This window comes from Carcharodon carcharias, chromosome 15 (genome assembly GCF_017639515.1).
Source record: "Carcharodon carcharias isolate sCarCar2 chromosome 15, sCarCar2.pri, whole genome shotgun sequence".
NCBI lineage: Eukaryota > Metazoa > Chordata > Chondrichthyes > Lamniformes > Lamnidae > Carcharodon > Carcharodon carcharias.
In genome coordinates this window covers 99226618-99245132 of record NC_054481.1, presented here as the reverse complement: position 1 = coordinate 99245132, position 18515 = coordinate 99226618, and the positions used below count along the sequence as shown (strand labels likewise).

The 18515-nt window shown below is 49.7% G+C and overlaps 1 protein-coding gene across 2 annotated transcripts in view; it reads right to left on the bottom strand.

Moving 5' to 3' along the window:
• The window catches only part of c15h1orf50 (chromosome 15 C1orf50 homolog), an 86749-nt gene extending 69371 nt beyond the window's left edge, over positions 1–17378 (bottom strand). For both annotated transcript variants that reach the window (XR_005945253.1, XM_041205739.1), the window contains exon 1: positions 17227–17378. Coding sequence is in view for 1 of the 2 variants with exons in the window: in XM_041205739.1 (XP_041061673.1) it covers positions 17227–17272 (46 nt within the window). In the remaining variant the exon portion in view is untranslated. The remainder of the gene's footprint in view (positions 1–17226) is intronic.
• Positions 17379–18515: the final 1137 nt, after the last annotated feature.

Genomic DNA, 18515 nt, shown 5'->3' with positions numbered 1-18515 from the left:
GTGAACCCGGGAGTGTTAGCCCTGTCACTGTGTGAATTCACTACTGTTAGCGCTGTCACTGTGTGAATTCGGTAGTGTTAGCACTGACACAGTGTGAAACCGGGAGTCTTATCGCTGTCACTGTGTGAATTCAGAATTGTTAGCGCCGTCACTGTATGAACCCGGGAAAATTTGCACTGTCTCTGTGTGAACGCGGGAGCGTTACCGCTGTCTCTGTGTGAACCTGGGAGTGTTAGTGGTTTCACTGTGTGAATTTCAGGATGATTAGTGCTGTCACTCTGTGGACCCGGGAGTGTTAGCTCTGTCATTACGCGAACCCGGGTGTGTTTGCGCTGTCACTCAGTGCACCCGGGAGTGTTAGCCCTGTCACTGCGTGAATTCGGACGTGTTAGCGCAGACACTGTGTGAACCCGGGAGTGTTAGCACTGTCTCTGTGTGAACCCGGGAGTGTTAGCGCGGTCACTGTGTAAACCCGGGAGTGTTAGCACTGTTAGTGTGTGAACCCGAGAGAGTTTGCGCTGTCACTATGTGACTTTGGTAGTGTTAGCGCTCTCAGTGTGTGAATTAGGGTGTGTCAGCACTGTCACTTTATGAACCCGGGTGTGTTAGTGCTGTCACTGTGTGAACCCGTGAGTGTTAACGCTGTCACTGTATGAACTCGGGAGAGTTACCATTGTCACTGTGTGAATTCGGTCGTGTTAGCGCTGTCACTGTGCGAATTCCTGTGTGTTAACACTGTCACTGTGTGAACCCGGGAGTGTTTGCATTGACATTGTGTGAACCCGGGTATGTTAGTGCTGTCACTGTGTGAGTTCGGAAGTATTAGCGCCATCACTGTGTGAACCCGGAGTGTTAGTGCTGACATTTTGTGAACCTGGGAATGTTAATGCTGTCACTGTGTGAATTCGGTAGTGTTACCGCTGTCACTGTATGAATTCAGGAAGGTTAGCGCTCTCACGGAGCGACCCCGTGTGTGTTAGCGCTGATACTGTGTGATCCCAGGAGTGTTAGCACTGTCACTGAGTGAAACCTTGAGTGTCAGTCCTGTCATTGTGTGAATTCAGTAGTGTTAGCGCTGTCACTGTGTGAATTCGGCTGTTTTAACGCTGTCAATGTACCAACATGAGAGTGTTAGCACTGTCACTATGACAACCCAAGAGTGTTAGCGCTATCACTGTGTGAATCCAGTAGTGTTAGCGCTGAAAATGTGTGAAACCGGGAGTCTTAGCGCTGTCACTGTGTGAATTCGGAAATGTCAGCCCTGTCACTGTGTGAACCTGGGAGTGTTAGCGCGGTCACTGTTAAACCTAGAGTGTTAGCGTTGTTAGTGTGTGAAATTGGAAGTGTTAGTGCAGTCACTGTGTGAACCCGTGATTGTTAGCACTGTCACTGAGTGAACCCGGGAGTGTTAGCGCTGTCACTGGGTGAATTCAGTACTGTTAACGATGTCACTGTGTGAACCCGAAAGTGTTAGTGTGGTCACTGTGTGAACCCAGGAGTGTTAGCACTGTCACTGTGTGAACCCGAAAGTGTTAGCGCTGTCACTGTGTGAATTCGGGAGTGTTAACACTGTCACTTTATGAACACGGCTGTGTTAGCGCTGTCACTGTGTGAACCAGTGAGTGTTAGCACTGTCACTGTGTGAACCCAAAAGTGTTAGCGCTGTCACTGTGTGAATTCGGGAGTGTTAACACTGTCACTTTATGAACACGGGTGTATTAGCGCTGTCACTGTGTGAACCCGTGAGTGTTAGTGGTGTCACTGTGTGAATTCAGGATTATTAGTGCTGTCACTGTGTGGACCCGGGAGTGTTAGCCCTGTCACTGCATGAATTTGGTAGTGTTAGCACTGTCACTGTGTGAATTTGGAAGTGTTAGCGCTGTCACTGCATGAACCCAGGAGTGTTAGCACTGTCTCTATGTGAAACCGGGAGTGTTAGCGCGGTCACTATGTGAACCCGGGACTGTTAGCGCTGTTAGTGAGTGAATTCTTGTGTGTTAGCACTGTCACTATGTGTACCCGAGAGTGTTAGTGCAATCACTGTGTGAATTTGGTTGTATTAGTGTTGACACAGTGTGAACCTGGGAGATTTAGTGCTGTCACTGTGTGAAGTCGGAAGTGTTATCATTGTCACTGTGTGAACCCAGGAGTGTTAGTGCTGTCACTGTGTGCACCCGGGAGTGTTAGCACTGACACTGTGTGAACGCAGGAGTGTTAGCGCTGTCACCATATGAATTCTGCAGGTTTAGCGCTGTCTCTACTTGAACCCTGGAGTTTGAGCGCTGTCTTTGTGTGAACCCGGGAGTGTTAGCGCTGTCACTCACTGAACCCGGGAGTGTTAGCCCTGTCACTGTGTGAATTCGGTAGTGTTAGCGCTGTCATTGTGTGAATTCAGGAGGGTTAGCGCTGTCTCTATGTGAAACCGGGAGTGTGAGCACTGTCTCATGTGAACCTTGGAATGTTAGCACTGTCTCTGTGTGAAACCGGGAGTGTTAGTGGTGTCACTGTGTGAATTCAGGATTATTAGAGCTGTCACTATGTGGACCCGGGAGTGTTAGCCCTGTCACTGCATGAATTTGGTAGTGTTAGCGCTGTCACTGTGTGAATTCGGAAGTGTTAGCGCTGTCACTGCATGAACCCAGGAGTGTTAGCACTGTCTCTGTGTGAAACCGGGAGTGTTAGCGCGGTCACTGTGTGAACCCGGGAGTGTTAGCGCTGTTAGTGTGTCAACCCGAGAGACTTAGCACTATCACTATGTGAATTTTGTAGTGTTAGCGCTGTCAGTGTGTGAATTAGGGTGTGTCAGCACTGTCACTTTATGAACCCGGGTGTGTTATCGCTGTCTCTGTGTGAACCCGGGAGTGTCAATGCTGTCACTGTGTGAATTCTTGTGTGTTAGCGCTGTCACTGTGTGAATTCTTGTTTGTTAGCACTGTCACTGTGTGTACCCGAGAGTGTTAGCGCAATCACTGTGTGAATTCGGTTGTATTAGCGTTGGCACAGTGTGAACCTGGGAGAGCCAGCGCTGTCACTGTGTGAAGTCGGAAGTGTTATCGCTGTCACTGTGTGAACCCGGGAGTGTTAGTGGTGTCACTGTGTGAATTCAGGATTATTAGAGCTGTCAATGTGTGGACCCGGGAGTGTTAGCGATGTTAGTGTGTCAACCCGAGAGACTTAGCGCTATCACTATGTGACTTTGGTCGTGTTAGCGCTGTCAGTGTGTGAATTAGGGTGTGTCAGCACTGTCACTTTATGAACCCGGGTGTGTTAGCGCTGTCTCTGTGTGAACCCGGGAGTGTCAGTGCTGTCACTGTGTGAATTTTTGTGTGTTAGCGCTGTCACTGTGTGAACCCGAGAGCGTTACCACTGTCACTGTGTGCACCCGGGAGTGTTAGCGCAGTCACTGTGTTAAACCGAGAGTGTTAGCGCTGTTAGTGTGTGAAATTGGAAGTGTTAGTGCAGTCACTGTGTGAACCCGTGATTGTTAGCACTGTCACTGCGTGAACCCGGGAGTGTTAGCCCTGTCACTGTGTGAATTCAGTACTGTTAGCGCTGTCACTGTGTGAATTCGGGTATGTTAACGGTGTCAATGTGTCAACCCGAGAATGTTAGCAGTGTCACTGTGTGAACCCATGAGTGTTAGCGCTATCACTGTGTGAATTCGGTAGTATTAGCGCTGTCACTGTGTGAACCCGGGAGTGGTAGTGGTGACACTGCATGAACCCGGGAGTGTTCGCACTGTCACCGTATGAATTCTGGAGGTTGGTGCTGTCTCTGTGTGAACCCAGGAGTGTGATCGCTGTCTCTGTGTGAACCCGGGAGTGTTAGCGCTGTCAGTGTGTGAAATTGGAAGTGTTAGCGTTGTCACTGTGTGAATTCGCATGTGTTAACGCTGTCACTGTGTGAACCCGAGAGTGTTAGCACTGTCACTGTGTGAATTCAGGAGGATTAGCGCAGTCACTGTGTGAACCCGAAAGTTTTAGCACGGTCACTGTGTGAACTCAGGAGCGTTAGCACTGTCACTGTATGAAACCGAAAGTGATAGCGCTGTCAATGTGTGAATTCGGGAGTGTTAACACTGTCACTATATGAACACGGGTGTGTTAGCACTGTCACTGTGTGAACCCGAAAGTGTTAGCGCTGTCACTGTGTGAATTCGGAAGTGTTAGCGCTGTCACTGCATGAACCCGAGAGTGTTAGCGCAATCACTGTGTGAATTCGGTTGTATTAGCGTTGACACAGTGTGAACCTGGGAGAGTTAGCGCTGTCACTGTGTGAAGTCGGAAGTGTCATCTCTGTCACTGTATGAACCCAGGAGTGTTAGTGCTGTCACTGTGTGAACCCGCGAGTGTTAGCACTGACACTGTGTGAACGCAGGAGTGTTAGCGCTGTCACCATATGAATTCTGCAGGTTTAGCGCTGTCTCTACTTGAACCCAGGACTTTGAGTGCTGTCTCTGCTTGAACCCGGGAGTTTGATCTCTGTCTTTGTGTGAACCCGGGAGTGTTAGTGCTGTCACTGTGTGAACACGGGAGTGTTAGCCCTGTCACTGGGTGAATTCGGTAGTGTTAGCGCTGTCATTGTATGAATTCAGGAGGCTTAGCGCTGTCTCTATGTGAAACCGGGAGTGTGAGCGCTGTCTCTGTGTGAACCTTGGAGTGTTAGCGCTGGCACTGTGTGAACCCGGGAGTGTTAGTGGCGTCACTGTGTGAATTCAGGATTATTAGAGCTGTCACTGTGTGGACCCGGGAGTGTTAGCGATGTTAGTATGTCAACCCCAGAGACTTAGCGCTATCACTATGTGACTTTGGTAGTGTTAGCGCTGTCAGTGTGTGAATTAGGGTGTGTCAGCACTGTCACTTTATGAACCCGGGTGTGTTAGCGCTGTCTCTGTGTGAACCCGGGAGTGTCAGTGCTGTCAGTGTGTGAATTCTTGTGTGTTAGCGCTGTCACTGTGTGAATTTTTGTGTGTTAACGCTGTCACTGTGTGAACCCGAGAGCGTTACCACTGTCACTGTGTGCACTCGGGAGTGTTAGCGCGGTCACTGTGTTAAACCGAGAGTGTTAGCGCTGTTAGTGTGTGAAATTGGAAGTGTTAGTGCAGTCACTGTGTGAACCCGTAATTGTTAGCACTGTCACTGCGTGAACCCGGGAGTGTTAGCCCTGTCACTGTGTGAATTCAGTACTGTTAGCACTGTCACTGTGTGAATTCGGGTGTGTTAACGGTGTCAATGTGTCAACCTGAGAATGTTAGCAGTGTCACTGTGTGAACCCATGAGTGTTAGCGCTATCACTGTGTGAATTCGGTAGTATTAGCGCTGTCACTGTGTGAACCCGGGAGTGGTAGTGGTGACACTGCATGAACCCGGGAGTGTTCGCACTGTCACCGTATGAATTCTGGAGGGTTAGCGCTGTCTCTGTGTGAACCCAGGAGTGTGATCGCTGTCTCTGTGTGAACCCGGGAGTGTTAGCGCTGTCAGTGTGTGAAATTGGAAGTGCTAGCGTTGTCACTGTGTGAATTCACGTGTGTTAACGCTGTCACTGTGTGAACCTGAGAGTGTTAGCACTGTCACTGTGTGTACCCGGGTGTGTTTGTGCTGTCACTGTGTGAATTCAGGAGGATTAGCGCTGTCACTGTGTGAACCCGAAAGTTTTAGCACGGTCACTGTGTGAACTCAGGAGTGTTAGCACTGTCACTGTATGAAACCGAAAGTGAGAGCGCTGTCAATGTGTGAATTCGGGAGTGTTAACACTGTCAGTATATGAACACGGGTGTGTTAGCGCTGTCACTGTGTGAACCCGGGAGTGTTAGCACTGTCACTGTGTGAACCCGAAAGTGTTAGCGCTGTCACTGTGTGAATTCGGGAGTGTTAACAATGTCACTTTATGAACACGGGTGTATTAGCGCTGTCACTGTGTGTACCCGTGAGTGTTAGAGTTGTCACTGTGTGAATTCAGGATTATTAGTGCTGTCACTGTGTGGACCCGGGAGTGTTAGCACTGTCACTGTGTGAACCCGAAAGTGTTAGCGCTGTCACTGTGTGAATTCGGAAGTGTTAGCGCTGTCCCTGCATGAACCCGGGAGTGTTAGCACTGCCTCGGTGTGAAACCGGGACTGTTAGCGCGGTCACTGTGTGAACTCGGGAGTGTTAGCGCTGATACTGTGTGAACCCAGGAGTGTTAGCGCTGTCACTGTGTGAACTTGGGAGTTTGTGCGCTATCTCTCTGTGAACCCGTGAGTGTTAGCACTGTCATTGTGATAACCCGAGAGTGTTAGCGCTATCACTGTGTGAATTCGGTAGTGTTAGCGCTGAAACTGTGTGAAACCGGGAAGCTTAGCGCTGTCACTGTGTGAATTCTGAAGTGTTAGCCCTGTCACTTAGTGAACCCGGGAGTGTTAGCCCTGTCACTGTGTGAATTCAGTACTGTTAGCGCTGTCACTTTGTGAATTCGGGTGTGTTAACGGTGTCAATGTGTCAACCCGAGAATGTTAGCAGTTTCACTGTTTGAACCCGTGAGTGTTAGCGCTATCACTGTGTGAATTCGGTAGTATTAGCGCTGTCAATGCATGAACCTGGGAGTGTTCGCACTGTCACCGTATGAATTCTGGAGGGTTAGCGCTGTCTCTGTGTGAACCCGGGAGTGTGAGTGCTGTCTCTGTGTGAACCCGGGAGTGTTAGCACTGTCAGTGTGTGAAATTGGAAGTGTTAGCGCTGTCACCATATGAATTCTAGAGGGTTAGCGCTGTCTCTACTTGAACCCGGGAGTTTGAGCTCTGTCTTTGTGTGATCCCGGGAGTGTTTGCTCTGTCACCGTGTGAACCCAAGAGTGTTAGCACTGTCACTGTGTGTACCTGAGAGTGTTAGCACTGTCACTGTGTGAACCCGAGTGTGTTAGCACTGCCAGTGTGTTAATTCGGAAGGGATAGCACTGTCACTGTGTGATTTCGGGTGTGTTAACACTGTCACTGGGTGAACCCGGGAGTGTTAGCCCTGTCACTGTGTGAATTCAGTATTGTTAGCGCTGTCACTTTGTGAATTCGGGTGTGTTAACAGTGTCAATGTGTCAACCTGAGAATGTTAGCAGTTTCACTGTGTGAACCCGTGAGTGTTAGCACTATCACTGTGTGAATTCGGTAGTATTAGCGCTGTCACTGTGTGAACCCGTGAGTGTTAGCGCTATCACTGTGTGAATTCGGTAGTATTAGCGCTGTCACTGTGTGAACCCAAAAGTGTTAGCGCTGTCACAGTGTAAATTCGGGAGTGTTAGCGCTGTCACAGTGTGAATTCGGGAGTGTTAGCGCTGTCAGTGTGTGAATTCGGGAGTGTTAGCGCTGTCAGTGTGTGAATTCGGGAGTGTTAGCGCTGTCAGTGTGTGAATTCGGGAGTGTTAGCGCTGTCACAGTGTGAATTCGGGAGTGTTAGCGCAGTCACAGTGTGAATTTGGGAGTGTTAGCGCTGTCTCTGTGTGAATTCGGGAGTGTTAGCGCTGTCAGTGTGTGAATTCGGGAGTGTTAGCGCTGTCAGTGTGTGAATTCGGGAGTGTTAGCGCTGTCAGTGTGTGAATTACAGTGCATCAGCACTGTCACTGTACGAACCCATGAGCGTTAGCTCTGTCTCTGCGTGAAACCGGGAGTGTTAGTGGTGTCACTGTGTAAATTCGGTAGTGTTAGCACTGACACAGTGTGAAACCGGGAGTCTTATCGCTGTCACTGTGTGAATTTGGAACTGTTAGCGCTGTCACTGTATGATCCCGGGAATATTTGCACTGTCTCTGTGTGAATGCGGGAGTGTTACCGCTGTCTGTGTGAACCCGGTAGTGTTAGTGATGTCACTGTGTGAATTCATGATGATTAGTGCAGTCACTGTGTGGACCCAGGAGTGTTAGCTCTGTCACTGCATGAACCCAGGTGTGTTAGCGCTGTCACTCAGTGAACCCGGGAGTGTCAGCCCTGTCACTGTGTGAACCTGGGAGTGTTAGCGCGGTCACTGTGTTAAACCGAGAGTGTTAGCGCTGTTAGTATGTGAAATTGGAAGTGTTAGTGCAGTCACTGTGTGAACCCGTGATTGTTAGCACTGTCACTGAGTGAACCCGGGAGTGTTAGCCCTGTCACTGTGTGAATTCAGTACTGTTAGCGCTGTCACTGTGTGAATTCGGGTGTGTTAACGGTGTCAATGTGTCAACCCGAGAATGTTAGTGTTAGCGCTGTCAGTGTGTGAATTAGGGTGTGTCAGCACTGTCACTTTATGAACCCGGGTATTTTAGCACTGTCTCTGTGTGAACCCGGGAGTGTCAGTGCTGTCACTGTATGAATTCAGGAGGGTTAGCGCTGTCTCTATGTGAAACCGCGAGTTTGAGCGCTGTCACGGTGTGAACCTTGTAGTGTTAGCGCTGTCATGGTGTGAACCCAGGTGTGTTAGCGCTGATACTGTATGATACCAGGAGTGTTAGCGCTGTCCTTGTGTGAATTCGGGAGTGTTAGCGCTGTTCCTGTGTGTGAAATTGGAAGTGTTAGCGCTGTCACTGTGGGAACCCATGATTGTTAGCACTGTCACTCAGTGAACCTGGGAGTGTTAGCCCTGTCACTGCGTGAATTCGGTAGTGTTAGCGCTGACACTGCGTGAACCCGGGAGTGTTAGCACTGCCTCTGTGTGAAGCCGGGAGTGTTAGTACTGTCACTGTGTGAACCCGGGAGTGTTAGCGCTGTCTCTGAATGAACTCGGGAGTGTTAGCGCGGTCACTGTGTGAACCCGAGAGTGTTAGCGCTGTTAGTGTGTGAAATTGGAAGTGTTAGTGCAGTCGCTGTGTGAACCCGTGATTGTTAGCACTGTCACTGAGTGAACCCGGGAGAGATAGACCTGTGACTGTGTAAATTCAGTACTGTTAGCGCTGTCACTGTGTGAACCCGGGAGTGTTAGTGCTGTCACTGTGTGAACCCGGGAGTGTTAGTGCTGTCACTGTGTGAACCCGGGAGTTTTGGTGCTGTCACTGTGTGAACCCGGGAGTGTTAGCACTGTCACTGAGTGAACCCAGGAGTGTTAGTCCTGTCACTGTGTGAATTCAGTACTGTTAGCGCTGTCACTGTGTGAATTCGGTAGTGTTAGCACAACCGTGGAGTCTTATCACTGTCACTGTGTGAACTCGGAAGTGTTAGTGCTGTCACTGTATGAACCCGGGAAAATTTGCACTGTCTCTGTGTGAACGCGGGAGTGTTACCGCTGTCTCTGTGTGAACCTGGGAGTGTTAGTGGTTTCACTGTGTGAATTCAGGATGATTAGTGCTGTTATTGTGTGGACCCGGGAGTGTTAGCTCTGTCACTGCGCGAACCCGGGTGTGTTTGCGCTGTCACTCAGTGCACCCGGGAGTGTTAGCCCTGTCACTGCGTGAATTCGGTAGTGTTAGCGCAGACACTGTGTGAACCCGGGAGTGTTAGCACTGTCTCTGCGTGAACCCGGGAGTGTTAGTGCGGTCACTGTGTAAACCTGGGAGTGTTAGCTCTGTTAGTGTGTGAACCCTAAAGAGTTTGCGCTGTCACTATGTGACTTTGGTAGTGTTAGCGCTCTCCGTGTGTGAATTAGGGTGTGTCAGCACTGTCAATTTATGAACCCGGGTGTGTTAGCGCTGTCACTGTGTGAACCCGTGAGTGTTAACGCTGTCACTGTATGAACTCGGGAGTGTTACCATTGTCACTGTGTGAATTCGGTCATGTTAGCGCTGTCACTGTGCGAATTCCTGTGTGTTAACACTGTCACTTTGTGAACCCGGAGTGTTAGCGCTGACACTGTGTGAACCCGGGAGTGTTAGCGCTGTCGCTGTGTGAATTCAGGAGGGTTAGCGCTGTCTCTATGTGAAACAGGTAGTTTGAGCGCTGTCTCTGTGTGAACCTTGTAGTGTTAGCGATGTCACGGTGTGAACCCGGGTGTGGTCGCGCTGATATTGTATGATACGAGGAGTGTTAGCGCTGTCCTTGTGTGAACTCGTGAGTGTTAGCGCTGTTCCTGTGTGATTTTGGAAGTGTTAGGTCTGTCGCTGTTTGAATTCGGGAGTCTCGGTGTGAACCCGTGGGTGTTAGCACTGTCACTGAGTGAACCCAGGAGTGTTAGTCCTGTCACTGTGTGAATTCGGGTGCTTTAACGCTGTCAATGTGCCAACCCGAGAGTGTTAGCACTGTCACTCAGTGAATTTGGGAGTGTTAGCGATGACACTGTGTGAAACTGGGAATCTTAGCGCTGTCACTGTGTGAACCCGGGAGTGTTAGCGCTGTTAGTGTGTGAACCCGAGAGACTTAGCGCTGTCACTATGTGACTTTTAGTGTTAGCGCTGTTAGTGTGTGAATTAGGATGTGTCAGCACTGTCACTTTTTGAACCCGGGTGCGTTAGCGCTGTCTCTGTGTGAACCCTGGAGTGTCAGCGCTGTCACTGAGTGAACCCGGGAGTGTTAGTGCTGTCAGTGTGTGAATAAGGGTGAGTCAGCCCTGTCACTTTATGAACCCGGGAGTGTTAGTGCTGTCACTGTGTGAACCCGGGAATGTTAACGCTGTCAGTGAGTGAACCCGGGAGTGTTAGCCCTGTCACTGTCTGAATTTGGGAGTGTTAGCGCTGTCACTGTGTGAATCCGCAAGTGTTAGCACCATCTCTGTGTGTACCCGGGAGTGTTAGCGCTGTTAGTGTGTGAAATTGGAAGTGTTACCACTGTCACTGAGTGAACCCGGGAGTGTTAGCACTGATACTGTGTGAACCCGGGAGTGTTAGCGCTGTCACCTTGTGAACCCGGGAGATTTAGCGCTGTCACCTTGTGAACCCGAGAGACTTAGCGTTGTCACTATGTGACTTTGTTAGTGTTAGCGCTGTCAGTGTGTGAATTAGGGTGTGTCAGCACTGTCACTTTATGAACACGGGTATGTTAGTGCTGTCTCTGTGTGAACCCGGGAGTGTTAGTGTTGTCACTGTGTGAACCCGTGAGTGTTAGCACTGTCAGTGTGTGAAATTGGCAGTGTTAGCGCGGTCGCTGTGTGAACCCAGGAGAGTTAGCGCTGTCACTGTCTGAACCCGGGATAGCTAGGGCTGTCAGTGTGTGACTTTGGTTGTGTTAGCGCTGTCAGTGTGTGAATAAGGGTGAGTCAGCACTGTCACTTTACGAACCCAGGAGTGTTAGTGCTGTCACTGTGTGAACCCAGGAATGTTAACGCTGTCAGTGAGTGAACCGGGGAGTGTTAGCCCTGTCACTGTCTGAATTTGGGAGTGTTAGCACCATCTCTGTGTGTACCCAGGAGTGTTAGCGCTGTTAGTGTGTGAAATTGGAAGTGTTAGCCTGTCACTGAGTGAACCCGTGATTGTTAGCACTGTCACTGAGTGAACCCGGGAGTGGTAGCACTGACACTGTGTGAACCCGGGAGTGTTAGCGCTGTCACTGTGTGACCCCGGGAGAGTTAGCACTGTCACTGTCTGAACCTGGAGACTTAGCGCTGTCACTGTGTGACTTTGGTTGTGTTAGCACTGTCAGTGTGTGAATAAGGGTGAGTGCTGGCACTTTATAAACCCTGGAGTGTTAGCGCTGTCACTGTGTGAACCCGTGAGTGTTAGCACTGTCACTGAGTGAACCCGGGAGTGTTCACGCTGTGACTGTGTGAACCCAGGAGTGTTGGCGCTGTCACTGTGTGAATTCGGTCGCGTTAGCGCTGTCACTGTGCGAATTCTTGTGTGTTAACACTGTCACTTTGTGAACCCGGGAGTGTTAGCACTGACACTGTGTGAACCCGGGAGTGTTAGTGCTGTCACTGTGTGAATTCGGAAGTATTAGCGCAATCACTGTGTGAACCCGGAGTGTTAGCGCTGACACTGTGTGAACCCGGGAGTGTTAGCGCTGTCACTGTGTGAATTCAGGAGGGTTAGCGCTGTCTCTATGTGAAACCGGGAGTTTGAGAGCTGTCTCTGTGTGAACCTTTTAGTGTTAGCGCTGTCACGGTGTGAATCCGTGAGTGCTAGCACTGTCACTGAGTGAACCCGGGAGTGTTCACGCTGTCACTGTGTGAACCTAGGAATGTCAGCACTGTGACTGTGTGAACCCAGGAGTGTTAGCGCTGTCACTGTGCGACTTTGGTTGTATTAGTGCTGTCAGTGTGTGAATAAGGGTGAGTCAGCACTGTCACTTTATGAACCCGGGAGTGTTAGCGCTGTCTCTGTGTGAATTCGGGACTGTTAACGCTGTCACTGTGTGAACCCGGGAATGTTAGCGCTGACACTGTGTGAAGCCGGGAGTGTTAGCACTGTCTATGTATGAACTCGGGAGTGTTACCACTGTCACTGTGTGAACCCGAGTGTGTTAGCACTGTCACTGTGTGTTCCCGGGAGTGTTATTGCTGTCACTGTGTGAACCCAGGAGTTTTAGCGCTGTCACTCAGTGAACCCGGGAGTGTTAGCCCTGTCACTGCGTGAATTCGGGAGCGTTAGCGCTGACACTGTGTGAACCCTGGAGTGTTAGCACTGTCACTGTGTGAATTCGGTAGTGTTAGCGCTGTGACTGTGCGAATTCTTGTGTGTTAACACTGTCACTGTGTGAACCCGGGAGTGTTAGTGCTGTCACTGTGTGAATTCAGGAGGGTTAGCGCTGTCTCTATGTTAAACCGGGAGTTTGAGCGCTGTCTCTGTGTGAACCTTCTAGTGTTAGCGCTGTCACGGTGTGAAACCGGGTGTGTTATCGCTGATACTGTGTGAACCCGGGAGTGTTAGCGCTATTCCAGTGTGATTTTGAAAGTGTTAGCTCTGTCGCTGTTTGAATTCGGGAGTTTTTGCCCTATCTCGGTGTGAACCCGTGAGTGTTAGCACTGTCACTGAGTGAACCCAGGAATGTTATTCCTGTTACTGTGTGAATTCGGTAGTGTTAGTGCTGGCACTGTGTGAATTCAGGTGTTTTAATGCTGTCAATGTGCCAACCCAAGAGTGTTAGCACTGTCACTCAGTGAATTTGGGAGTGTTAGCGCGGCCACCGTGTGGACCCGGGAGTGTTAGCCCTGTAACTGCATGAATTCGGTAGTGTTAGCGATGACATTGTGTGAAACTGGGAGTCTTAGCGCTGTCACTGAGTGAACCCGGGAATGTTAGCACTGTTAGTGTGTGAACCCGAGAGACTTAGCGCTGTCACTATGTGACTTTGTCAGTGTCAGCGCTGTCAGTGTGTGAATTAGGTTGTGTCAGCACTGTCACTTTATGAACCCGGGATATGTTAGCGCTGTCTCTGTGTGAACCCGGGAGTGTCACTGCTGTCACTGTGTGAATTCGGGAGTGTTAGTGCTGTCACTGTGTGAACCCATGAGTGTTAACAGTGTCAGTGTATGACATTGGAAGTGTTAGCGCGGTCACTGTGTGCACCCGGGAGAATTAGCGCTGTCACTGTGTGTACCCGGGAGAGTTAAGGCTGTCACTGTGCGACTTTAGTTGTGTTAGCACTGTCAGTGTGTGAATAAGTGTTAGTCAGCACTGTCACTTTATGAACCCGGGAGTGTTAGCGCTGTCTCTATGTGAACCTGGGAGTGTTAGTGCTGTCACTGTGTGAATCCATGAGTGTTAACAGTGTCAGTGTATGACATTGGAAGTGTTAGCGCGGTCACTGTGTGAACCCGGGAGAGTTAGCGCTGTCACTGTGTGTACCCGGGAGAGTTAAGGCTGTCACTGTGCGACTTTGGTTGTGTTAGCGCTGTCAGTGTGTGAATAACTGTTAGTCAGCACTGTCACTTTATGAACCCGGGAGTGTTAGCGCTGTCTTTATGTGAACCCGGGAGTGTTAGTGCTGTCACTGTGTGAATTCGGGAGTGTTATCGCTGTCACTGTGTGAACCCGGGAATGTTAGCGCTGACACTGTGTGAACACGGGAGTGTTAGCACTGTCACTGTATGAACCCGGGAGTGTTAGCGCTGTCACTGTGTGTACCTGGGAGTGTTATTGCTGTCACTGTGTGAACCCGGGAGTGTTATCGGTGACACTGTGTGAACCCGTGAGTGTTAGCACTGTCAGTGTGTGAAATTGGAAGTGTTAGCGCTGTCGCGGTGTGAACCCGGGAGTGTTAGCGGCGTCACAGTGTGAATTCAGGAGTGTTAACACTGTCAGTGTGTGAATTTGGAAGTGTTAGCGCTGTCCTTGTGAACCTGAGAGTGTTATCACTGTCACTGTGTGAACCTGAGAGTGTTAGCGCTGATACTGTGTGACCCCAGGAGTTGTAACGCTGTCACTGTGAACCTGAGAGTGTTATCACTGTCACTGTGTGAACCTGAGAGTGTTAGCGCTGATACTGTGTGACCCCAGGAGTTGTAACGCTGTCACTGTGTGAACCCGGGAGAGTTAGCGCTGTCACTGTCTGAACCCTGGAGACTTAGCGCTGTCACTGTGTGACTTTGGTTGTGTTAGCACTGTCAGTGTGTGAATAAGGGTGAGTGCTGTCACTTTATGAACCCTGGAGTGTTAGCGCTGTCACTGTGTGAACCCGTGAGTGTTAGCACTGTCACAGAGTGCACCCAGGAGTGTTAGTGGCATCACAGTGTGAATTCAGGAGTGTTAACGCTGTCAGTGTGTGAATTTGGAAGTGTTAGCGCTGTCACTGTGAACCTGAGAGTGTTATCACTGTCACTGTGTGAACCTGAGAGTGTTAGCGCTGATACTGTGTGACCCCAGGAGTTGTAACGCTGTCACTGTGTGCACCCGGGAGTGTTAGCGCTGTCACTGTGTGAACTCAGGAGTGTTACCACTGTCACTGTGTGAATTCGGTCGCGTTAGCGCTGTCACTGTGCGAATTCTTTTGTGTTAACACTGTCACTTTGTGAACCCGGGAGTGTTAGCACTGACACTGTGTGAACCCGGAAGTGTTAGTGCTGTCACTGTGTGAATTCAGAAGTATTAGCGCAATCACTGTGTGAACCCGGAGCGTTAGCGCTGACACTGTGTGAACCCGGGAGTGTTTGCGCTGTCACTGTATGAATTCAGGAGGGTTAGCGCTGTCTCTATGTGAAACCGGGAGTTTGAGAGCTGTCTCTGTGTGAACCTTGTATTGTTAGCACTGTCACGGTGTGAATCCGTGAGTGTTAGCACTGTCACAGAGTGCACCTGGGAGTGTTAGCGGCGTCACAGTGTGAATTCAGGAGTGTTAACGCTGTCAGTGTGTGAAATTGGAAGTGTTAGCGCTGTCCTTGTGAACCTGAGAGTGTTATCACTGTCACTGTGTGAACCTGAGAGTGTTAGCGCTGATACTGTGTGACCCCAGGAGTTGTAACGCTGTCACTGTGTGCACCCGGGAGTGCTAGCGCAGTATCTGTGTGAATTCGGGAGTGTTAACGCTGTCACTGTGTGAACCCGGGAATGTTAGCGCTGACACTGTGCGACTTTGGTTGTATTAGCGCTGTCAGTGTGTGAATAAGGGTGAGTCAGCACTGTCACTTTATGAACCCGGGAGTGTTAGCGCTGTCTCTGTGTGAATTCGGGAGTGTTAACGCTGTCACTGTGTGAACCCGGGAATGTTAGCGCTGTCACTCTGTGAACCCGGGAGTGTTAGCGCTGTCACTCTGTGAACCCGGGAGTGTTAGCGCTGTCACTCTGTGAACCCGGGAGTGTTAGCGCTGTCACTCTGTGAACCTGGGAGTGTTAGCGCTGTCAATGTATGAACCCGGGAATGTCAGCGCTGTCACTGTGTGAACCTGGGAGTGTTACCACTGTCACTGTGTGAACCTGAGAGTGTTAGCGCTATGACTGTGTGAATTCGGTAGTGTTAGCGCTGTCACTGTGTGAATTCGGGAGTGTTAGCGCTGTCACTGTGTGAATTCGGGAATGTTAGCGCTTTCACTGTGTGAACCCGGGACTGTTAGCGCTGATACTGTGTGAACCCGGGAGTCTTAGCGCGGTCACTGTGTGAATTCGGAAGTGTTACCACTGATACTGTGTGAACCCAGGAGTGTTAGCGCTGTTACCGTGTGAATTCTGGAGGGTAAGTGCTGTCTCTGAGTGCACCTGGGAGTGTTAGCGGTGTCACTGTGTGAACCCAGGAGTGTTAGCGCTGTCAGTTTTGTGAATTTGGAAGTGTTAGCGCTGTCACTGTGTGAATTCGGGTGTGTTAACACTGTCACTGTGTGAACCCGAGAGTGTTAACGCTGTCATTGTGTGAATTCTGGAGGGTTAACGCTGTCTGTGTGTGAATTTGGAAGTGTTAGCGCTGTCACTGTGTGAATTCGGGTGTGTTAACGCTGTCACTATGTGAACCCAGGAGTGATAGCTCTGTCACTGTGTGAACCCGGGAGTGATAGCACTGTCACTGAGTGAACCTGGGAGTGTTAACGGTGTCACTGCATGAATTGGGGAGTGTTAGTGCTGTTAGTGTGTGAACTTGGAAGTGTTAGCTCTGTCACTGTGTGAATTCGGGTGTGTTAACGCTGTCACTGTGTGAACCCGGCAGTGATAGCGCTGTCACTGTGCGAACCTGTGAGTGTTAGCACTGTCACTGAGTGCACCTGGGAGTGTTAACGGTGTCACTGTGTGAATTCGGGAGTGTTGGCGCTGTCACTGTGTGAATTTGGAAGTGTTAGCCCTGTCACTGTGTGAATTCTGGAGTGTTAGCGCTGTCACTATTTGAACTCGGGATTGTTAGCGCTGTCTCTGTGTGAACCCGGGAGTGTTAGTGCTGTCACTGTGTGAACCTGGGAGTGTTAGTGTTGTCACAGTGTGAACCCGGGACTGTTAACACTGTCACTGTGTGAACCCGGCACTGTTAGCGCTGTCACAGTGTGAACCCGGCACTGTTAGCGCTGTCACAGTGTGAACCCGGCACTGTTAGCACTGTCACTGTGTGAACCCGGCACTGTTAGCGCTGTCACTGTGTGAACCTGGCACTGTTAGTGCTGTCATTGCGTGAACCTGGGAGTATTAATGCTGTCACTCTGTGAACTTGAGAGTGAGCCCCCTGTGCCCTTTCTCCTTTTGGAATTTTAAACAACTGTATTAAATCATTAGTTAAGCTTCATCTAGCACAGAGATGATGAGAGTGCACGTACCTTGCTGGATTCTGTGTGGATTCTGTATTTTATCTAAGACTCTGAAAACTCTGGTTCTGACTAATTAAAAAATTCACCTATTCCCATTGACTGCGGTCCTTGGGGCACACACACTGTCTTTAAACTTATATAACTGGTGACATTTATACTCTCATTGCATTTGTATCTATAATAATTAGATATCTGCCCTCCATCTTACCAGTTGAGATGTTTGCCGTGCTGTTCTCAGTGTTAACATGGCTCATGTTGTCTCTGGGTGGTTCTGGCTCAGGCTCTGGCCCTAGCTCTGTCTCGGCCCTCTTCTCCACACTGACTATACAAACTGGCTGCAGTGACAGCTTCTTAAATCCAGGGTCCTTGCTCCTCCAACAGAGCTGTCCTCACAGCTCCTTAAACGAAACAGCATCACTCCGCTCTCTTTCGACCGTGACATTTTGAACGAAAACTCGATAACTAACAGGCGGTTCACTGAGAATGAGCCGGAAAAATTGTAGGCACCAACTGAAGAAGCGAAGCCTCAGAGAATGCAGTAGGTTGTGATCAGGATAGTGACAGGCAGCTACCTGTCATTGTTAGCTTGTGTAACTTTGTGGTTACGTCACAGACACACGAGTTCTGAGGCCGGCTGATCCAGGAACACAGCGGAACAAAAGGAGAAACACCATTCTCAGAACACAGCTAAATCAAAAAGTACTCAGACAAGAGCAGAGAGAATAGTGTACAAACAAATCTATGTTGCAGCAACTGCACTCTAAAAGAATAAAAGGACCTGTATTTACATAGCACCCGGCTCAACCTCAGGATATGCCAATCAATCACTTTACAAATCAGTGAAGCATATCTAAAGTGTAGTCACTGTAATAATGCAGGAAACACAGCAACCAATTTGCACACAGCAAGATCCCACAAACAGAAATAAAATAATGACAAGATAATTTGTCTTGGGGAAGTTGGTTGTGGGATAATTATTGGCCAGGACAATCGGTATGTCACCCGTGCTCTTCTTCACAGCGGTGCCATGGGATCTTCTACAACCACCTGAGAGAGCAGACAGGGCCTCGCTTTAACCTCTCACCCAAAAGCTGGAAACTCCGACAGTGCAGTGTCCTCTCAGTACCTCATTGAGGTGCTGGATGAGATTTTGTTTCAAGTCTCTGGAGTGGGACTTGACCCCAAAACCTTCTGCATCAGAAATGAGAGTCAAAAAGCCTCAGGCGATAATTTTGGCGAGCTTAATTCTGATGCAATTGATGGCTGGTGGTTTGTCAATGTGCTGCTCCATGGGTCATCTATAGAAACACTGTGTGGTGTGATACTGAGACTCACAGGCTGGGAAGGTCACAGGTTTGAACTCTGTTTGCATTGTGCCCGGTCTCAACACTCCTAAGCTAGAGAGAGGAAGGAAAGAAAAGACAATCATCCAGGGTTCCCATTCCAGATATCTCTCTGTGATTCCTGCTGGATAGAGCAAGTGTAGGGGCTTCAGGT